The sequence below is a fragment of the Podarcis gaigeae genome, assembly GCF_964106915.1.
Source record: "Podarcis gaigeae genome assembly, chromosome: 5".
Taxonomy (NCBI): Eukaryota; Metazoa; Chordata; class Lepidosauria; order Squamata; family Lacertidae; genus Podarcis; species Podarcis gaigeae.
Window position 1 is genome coordinate 32,982,338 of NC_139681.1, and position 8,382 is coordinate 32,990,719.

Here is an 8,382-nt window from a genome sequence, read left to right on the forward strand (position 1 = left end):
TTCCAGGAATACCAACATTTGAGGAACACTACACAGTTTCTGAAAGTGACACCGTGTAAACTGGACACACTTCTGCACAGACAGGCCACAGAACTTAGCTTAGAGGTCCTGGAAGTAGCAAGGTGCCAGTGCTGGGGAAACACTTGCTTTAGTAAGGGAAACATCTTTCACTTATTCTTCAAAGGATGTGGGCAGCTTCAATGTGGAAATCCTGGATTTTATCTTTATAATGTGCAAATTCCAAGGACAAAATACAAATTGTATTTCTATGATCTCTCATGGCTTATCTTCATACTTATTATCCCACCATATTGCTAACATGGTAATAGTGTTGTTACTAATGACATATTTTTAATGTGTCTCCCAATCTAGACAAGCTCATGTAGCATTTTGCAACATTCTCCAATTATTTATGAGTATTATCACGGCAACTTACATTTGAGCACTTCTCCAACACTTCCTCTTTGAACTGTAGAAACTTTTCCTGGATTGCAAGTTGGTTGAGTGCAAATGACAGAAAGTGTGTGAAGGGTTGTTTCTTGCGGAAGCTCTCCACAAGAACATCAATTCGCGTTCGAGCTGAAATAATACCATTCCGGTGTTGTCCTGTGATCACTGGAAACAAGCAAAACAGAAGACAGGATTTATGACAGCTTGCTACATGTGCTCACCAAAGTATAGAATTAATAACAAGATTTTCCACTGTACCAGAAAGCCACTTCCTAACAAGGTGAGAGCTTGACCTGATAGTAACAGGTCAGTGTTACTATCAAACTAGTGTTTTCAAAGTATGAGATGAAGCTCCCTAGTTTTAATATATTAATATTTATGTATTGCTAGAATCTAATCATTAAAATGTTTCTGTCCTTTAGTTCATACAATTTTTATTTCTCCTGATACAGGTTTGTATTTATTTATGTATACCTATTGATATTGCCAGGACTTTCTCTCTTATCAAAGTAGACTATTTTTGAGTCTCTTTGTTATAATAACTGATTCTACTTCCTCTGGAAACATTTGAGGTTTTCAGTTCACATTATGGGTGCACTGCAGAGTTTTGTCACTCGTTTTAGCCAAAGAGATTTTTGTGTCTGTTACTGTTATTACTGTGCAATGATTTGTGTAAAAGCAGTCCATACACTTTATGAATAAAGTGTATTGTGTGGAAAATAAATATCTAATGTTACATGCAGAAAGTATAATTAAGGGGAGGGAAATAAATAAATGGATAGCAAGCATTCAATCATGTCTGGTTCTTAAAAAAATATGTCATGCTAACCATGATACCTGACTGCACAATTATGCAAACATAAATATGAAGAGAAAAATGTAGTTCCCTCTTTTTGAATAACAGAATGCAACCAACAATGATAGCCTTAACATTAGATCTACAAGATTACTTTTTGGCAATACCATAAGTGGAATTAAAGAATTTGACCCTCTTCAGTCTGTTTAAAATGTGTTCACACTGTGCTTCTACATTCCTTATTTTCAGCCAAGTGAAGTGAAGAATCAGTTACTGAAAGTCTTCAAATCAACACCAAAACAGTAATACAAACAAACCTAATACAAACATGCTCAAAACCCGTTTTGTGCATCCTGTTCTGGGTGTGCATGGAAGAGCTTGGAATGCGGAAAGAAAGCAATTGTCTGGAGTTGTAGCAAAGGAGAAGGCAAGTACAGAAAGACTATTCCCAGAAGCCTCAGGAGACAGATAAACAGACAGATAATATATGGAGGAGGCAGCAAATGCCAGGAAGGCAGTAAGTGAAAGAAGGACTAGAATAAAAGAGTAAAAAGAGCCCATAGTTCTAAAAGGTGGCTTAAATTTTCCTATACCCAGAAAAGGTGTAGGAGATAGAGAGGGGATAAGCAGCTATTTGGACACAAAAAAGAATACATGAGTGGCCTCAGCCAAGACTTAAATGGACAAAAGCAGCTGGGGGAGAGCAAAAATGAGCTGCGATAGGCAATAATTGGTGTAATACAGTAGGCATTTATTAGGGAATTTCACAGCATGGAAAGACATGCTCACTACTAGATACCTTCAGTGGCTTGGACCTAGCCTTTCCTATGTGCAGGAGGGTCTTTAATTAGGCAGGGCTTTCTGATGTCAGAAGAGAGGGAGGCAATTTTTGTTTATATCCACTTCAACTCCCATGCTACTTCCTACACTCTTCTAGTGGATTCGTCAACACCACAGAACAGATTTTCAAGGGTTGCAGGTAGAATCAGCCAAAATCGCCTCTGTTCCTCTTCCATCAGGGCAGAATCCACTGAGCATGGACCTGCCCACGGGATCTTGGGATCCAAGCCAAGATCCCATAGGTACCTCGGGATTGTAATAATTGCCACCCTTCAGTCATAGTCACAGAAATTACTTTGACATTCTGCACCGAAGACGTCATATTACCTTTCTTATACTGAATTCAGTATTATAGAGGCAGCTAATTTCATTCTTCATGACAGTTTTTACATTTATTTTCCAAGTAGTACCACAATGTCTTTATCATCTTTAAGTTTCACACCATGTCAGACCTGTGCATAAAAATTAAAGGCCTTTAAATTTTTACAAAACCCAGAACTCACCAATTTCTCCTTCAACTCCAGGCTTAGGAATAATGATAGAGGTTCGGGTTTCTGTTTCTATTTTCTTCTTTGTTTCTCCTTTTTTGCCTATTATATATCTATATAAGCATACAGTGGGAAAACAGAAAAGGGAATCAGTGATAATTTTTTAAAAAAGAAATGATTAAGTACTTCCAAACTTTAACAGCTTAAACATCCTACCCATTTTGGAATTCTAAATGCTAATACAAGCACCAGTTTCCTGGTGATCGAGGCATAGGACAGTCCCCACAATGTGAGGCTACGGCAACTAATTTATCCCAAATTTCCCATTAGTAGTTGTCAAATGCTAATTGTAAAATCAATAATAAAGACTGAGAACACCTGACTTTCCCCTCTGTTGTTCTAGCTGCATGATTAGCAATTGTGAATATGCACACACAGACTTACTTGTATAGTGGGCTGGGAATGTCCACAGCACATTGGTAGCCTCTTTCTGTCTCTTCCACCACAAAGGCATCACAGGGTTCCTCTGCACAATCCTCAGGACCTGCAAGGTATGGAGTGATTAGAAACTATTCATCTAAAGCAGGCATCCCCAAACTCGGCCCTCCAGATGTTTTGGGACTACAATTCCCATCATCCCTGACCACTGATCATGTTAGCTAGGGATGATGGGAGTTGTAGTCCCAAAAACATATGGAGGGCCGAGTTTGGGGGTGCCTGATCTAAAGGGTAAATAACAAACAGACTTCTGTTTGCAAAATGTGACTTGACCACCACCCTTTAGCGCCTCACAAACCAAAGGTTTTGGGATCCTCTAGATCTGGAGGCCTATGAGGGGGCTGGCAGGAGGAGGAAAGGAAGTTAAATCCAATAACATAAGCGGAAGTCCACTCACACTACAATGGCTTCCACCCATTATGCTAACTTTTAAGTCTTCCTGACATCGTCAGGAAACAGTTGCTGCTGTCAACTGGAGGGCTTTCTTTCTTCTTTTATATTCTCATTGAAAATAATCTACAGAATAGCCCTGTGGAAATCTATTTTTCTCCAAGATGTAGGAGAAAATTTTCTCCTAGATGTTGAATTTTTGGCCTCATACAAATGCTTATTTAAGAAAACACTGAATAGCAGTGGATACAGATGCAGGACCCAAAAGCTGAAAATTGAGGCAAAGTGATATTGACTTCTAGTCTCAACAGCAGTGACTGTAATATGTTGGAAAATGGGATATTTTTAGCTCAGTAAGAAAACACTGCAACTATTTTTCAGCTAACCAGAAATATAATTTCAAAAGATGTCACAAACCTCTGTGTTATCCCACTCTCACCATCATCGGATTTGTTAAGGTGGAATAAAATTTCATTGTATGAAGCAGCATTTTAAAGCGCCTTAAATTTAATTTACAGCATTTTACTGATTTGATAAACACTGTTGTTTGTCAAAGAAAGAACTATAGCTAAGGCTAATAACTGCGAGTAATTTGCTGAAAGGGTGTTCAAGATGCAGGCCACTAGAAAAAATGAGGCAAATATATTATAAACTGATTGTTTATAGCAAACCAAAATATACAGCCTGAATTGTGTGTCTGTACATGTGCAGTGTTGCACAGTGACATTTGCATACTCATAGTGCAATACACACATAGACATTTCAGATAGTTGTGCATGCACATGTACACTCTGCTTATCCAATTCCTTGCCTATAAGAGGACCTTTCCTCTTACTCCATAACTGATAAACTTACTCAGGAATCTTTTGTGAAGTACCTTGCTGGAAGCTTTTTGAAAGTCCAACGACACTATGTCAAATGTCAAATGGATCACACCAATCTATATGCTTGTTGACACTCTCAAAGGTGAGATTTCTGTCTCTGTTCAGCAAGGCTTATTATTCTATATGCCAAGTTATTTTTTCTTTGTCAATACTTGCCACCAGTGGCTTGTAATTTTTGGATCCCCCTCCCCCACCAGATTCCTTTTAAAAAATTGATATTACATTGGCAGCTTTCCAGATGTGGAGGCTGGTCTAAAGGATAGAAGATCTACAACTTCACAGCATAGCTGTAAACTTTTCCCTTTTCTTGCGAGGAATCCTATTCGGAATAAGGGAATTTCCCTTAAAAAAAGGGAAAAGTTCACATCTATGCTTCACAGTGTTAGAAGATCTACAACTTCACATTTGAGTTCCTTGAGAACTCTCAGGTGAATGCTGTCCAGACCCAGCAATTTGTCACTTTTTATTTTTTCTATTAGGTCTGGAATTTAATCTCATTACCACTACCTGCCTCAGATACTCCTTGTCCTAAGGGTTATCCTCTAAAGAACACAACATGAAACACAAGGAAAAGGGATTGGGAAGCAAGATGCAAAAAGTATGATAGCAGCTGGTTCAGTTGCCTAGGTGCATGGGAATATATCCATTCTGGATCCAAGTGTACGCATTATAAAGATCAGGTGTGCACTGCATCAATTCTTCTGACCTGGCATGATATTTACCACCCTGTTCCCCTTTTCTTTTTCCTTTTCTGCTGTTTCTCTTCTCCTTGTGCTTTCTGCTCATGAATTCATGCCTAAGCTTTTTATTCTGCCCACCCACCCTTCAGGGCAGGATGGCTCCTCAGAAGCCCATCTGGTGCTTCCGTTAAAGTGACTACAACAGTAGTTTCGAATGCAAGCAAACTTCGGCACAAAAACAAGTGTTGCCTCTTGACAATAGAGCTTTAACTCCCACTCCATAACAGAATGTGAAATATTTAGCAATTCAACACAACTTACTAATGTTGGCATTTTTCAGCAGTGTGCTGAATTCCACTCCAAACTGTGAGTTAAGACTGTGATATCAATGGTGACAATTGCCTTTTGGTAAAAGTCTGACTAATTGCATACACTTCCAGAAAAGCAGAGGCAAGCTCTTGCTTTCAAAGTTAAAGGAACAAATAATCACAGGCATAGAGAGCTCTGTGTTTCCTATGAATAAAACAGAGTAGCAAGAGATGAAGTCCCCTTGTATGAAGACCTATCATCACCATAAACTTTGTTGCACTAGCCAAAGGCCATGGCATCATTCACAAAGGGAACAACAAAAAAAGCAACAATAACCATAAAACGAGACATATCAATAGTCCCCCAGGCCTAGTATGGCCAGCTCCACAAATGGGGAATCTGTGGCCCTCAAAACTGTTGGATTACAACTCCAATCATTCCATGGTGGCTGGAGCTGATGGGAGTCCAACAACATCTGGAGCCCCATAGATTCCCCATCCCTAGTCTACATTGACTTGTGCAGCAAGTCACGGGCAGCCCTGCTATCCAGCTCTGTTAACTGGAGAGACCATGATCTGAAAATATAACCATAAATATGCAAAGCCCATATATTATTCCTGAGCTACAGCCCTCATATAATTGTATTCCTGATGCTTACCCTCACATCTCTACATTACTCTAAGTATAATATTGTCCTCTAATCCATATATTTCATACATTCTCTCACCGGTATTAAACAAACAGGTTAAGAATTTTGAGACCCACTCTCTATCATCTTGAGTGTCTGTTTCTTTATTATACTGAGTCTATACAGACAGCATGGGTGTTGGCATTTTCGTGAGAATCATAGTCCATATTCAGTACTTGTGTCCAAGTCCTAATGCCAAGATCAGTTTCATATCATAGTCTCATGAAATGGAACTCTGTGGATTCTTATCATACCTGCATAGAAATCCTCTTCCTCTTCATGCTGGTGGGGCTGTTCTCGAATATGTTTTTTCCTGTAAACACGTCCTCCAATTCTTATCAGCGGTGGCCGCAGAACTTCCATTGTGTTTTCCCTTTGCTGAAAGACTAAGTGGAATTCAACAGGACTTACTTCCAAGTAGATGTTGTTAGAACTGTACACTAGTAGTTGTTTTGTTGTTGTTTAGTCGTGTCCGACTCTTCGTGACCCCATGGACCAGAGCACACCCGGAACTCCTGTCTTCCACTGCCTCCCACATGTACACTAGTACAACAGCACAATTCTATACATGTTTACTTGAAAGTAAATCCAACTGTGTCCAATGGGACTTACTCCCGTGTTAACATGGTTAGGACTGCAGCCTTCACTATGACATCTAAACAGAACCTCCCATTAAACAAGGCAAGGCAAACTTGCAAATATTTTGTGCTGAAAAGGAAAAAAACAGAGGCATACTCTACTTTTAAATTCCACAAACATTTGACTGGCAACTGTGCTGGAAACAGAATGTTGGAATAGAATGTTGGAATAGTAAATAGTAAATTTATGGAGAGAAAGAAGTCTTACACTATATATATGAACTGGTTCTTCACACAGGGAAAAGGGCAAGGCTTATGCAAATATGTTCTCTGTCCCATCCATTTTGACAGGGGAAAAACCTCCAGATGTTGTTAGACTACAACTCCCATTATGCCTGACCACTGGCCATGCTGGCTGGGGTTGATGGGATTTAGAACTCCAACAACATTTGGAGGACCACAGGTTCCATATTCCTTTTTCGTTAGGGTACATCCATTCTGGGTGCTCCATTTACTTGTGTATGTGGATTTCAGGTATGTTCATACAAAGATCGGGCACTTATACATAACCCTGCACAGATCTTTGGTGGTCCTTTTTCATGGCTGAGATGCAAAAACTGCTCTCAGGACGTCCTGTCTACACAGAGGGAAGGAGCAGAGCTGCCATGCAAAAAGCAGCTCCTAATGCTATACAATGCTGTCACTCCTAATAGTTCCTGTACTTCCCAGGGCTTGTTTAAACTTAGGGTCTGCGGAGGTTCAGTGGACTAAGGCATGTGCAGGTTTGTGTGCATATTATTAGCATCTATTCCGAGCAGCCTTGATCAAAATGTGGGATAAAGAACTTCTAAACCCGTAGTTCCCCCACAGGAGGGCAATTCAAGAATGAGTTATTAACAGTGAATGGCTTTGTAGGCTTCCTCCATGCGAACAGCTTACTTTTTGAATAATAATAATTATATGTCATGGGGGTTAGGGATCAGGATTTTAGAGATGCTTAGGTGGGGCATGGTCAAAAAAAGGTTGGGAACCACTGTTCTAAACAAATCAACTTGACAGTGTTTCCTGATCTTGTGTTCTTCACTTCTGTGCCAATGACAGAGCAATTTGCCACCATTCTGTCATACCATGTGCAAATGCCTTGTGGAGATTTGTTTAAAATATTTTTAAGGCACCCACCACCATGTGATATAGGGGCAATGAACATTGATATAAATCAAATACAATTATAAACCCATATATACATAAATTCACAAGGGCAGCACTACCAAGAATCAAAATCTGGCCACATGATCTATCCCCCGTATATTTAGTGAGGCGTTGTAGTACACTCTCTCTCTCTCTCTCTCTCTCTATATATATATATTAGTAGGTCGGAAAACGTTATCACTTTTGCTAGGCAGTGTTGCCTTTTTTTTTTCCTTGCAAAGCTCTTGCTGTGACGTGACAGACCCAAATGCAACTGGTCGAGCTTTTCCCCCATCAAGGAATCCTGACAAAGTGGGAAGCTTTACTGGTTGAGTTTCAGCCTCTTGGGCATAAGTGGCAGATGCTGAAATGGGTTAATGTCTCGAATACTAGTTTGTTTGTTTTTTTAACCTGCATCTCAATGCTAAACAACGAACTTTTTTTTTAAGTTGGCATCAAATAATAACCTCCGTATTTCCCTCCCCTTTAATTTCATAAACTTCTGGGGGGTTGCGGCCTGCCTTCGAGGCTTCAGCGCTCTCGCTGGCCCTTCTCTTGTTGCCATGGCACCCAACGGCCGGAGGGAGGAGGAG

The 8,382-nt window shown here is 39.9% G+C and overlaps 1 protein-coding gene across 4 annotated transcripts in view; it reads right to left on the bottom strand.

The window, feature by feature from the left end:
• Positions 1–8,382, bottom strand: part of ASCC1 (activating signal cointegrator 1 complex subunit 1) — a 48,583-nt gene that overhangs the window by 39,871 nt on the left and 330 nt on the right. Inside the window, exons 1-5 of one of the 4 annotated variants that reach the window (XM_083740779.1) lie at positions 7,870–8,359; positions 6,278–6,409; positions 3,019–3,118; positions 2,590–2,687; positions 437–615 (exon numbers count right to left, since the gene is read on the bottom strand). In XM_083740779.1, the coding sequence (XP_083596905.1) occupies positions 437–615; positions 2,590–2,687; positions 3,019–3,118; positions 6,278–6,386 (486 nt within the window). In that variant the 5' untranslated portion in view covers positions 6,387–6,409; positions 7,870–8,359. Of the gene's footprint in view, positions 1–436; positions 616–2,589; positions 2,688–3,006; positions 3,119–6,277; positions 6,410–7,869; positions 8,360–8,382 lie in introns of those variants that run through there. The other 3 variants (XM_083740781.1, XM_083740778.1, XM_083740780.1) reach the window with 3 other exon arrangements.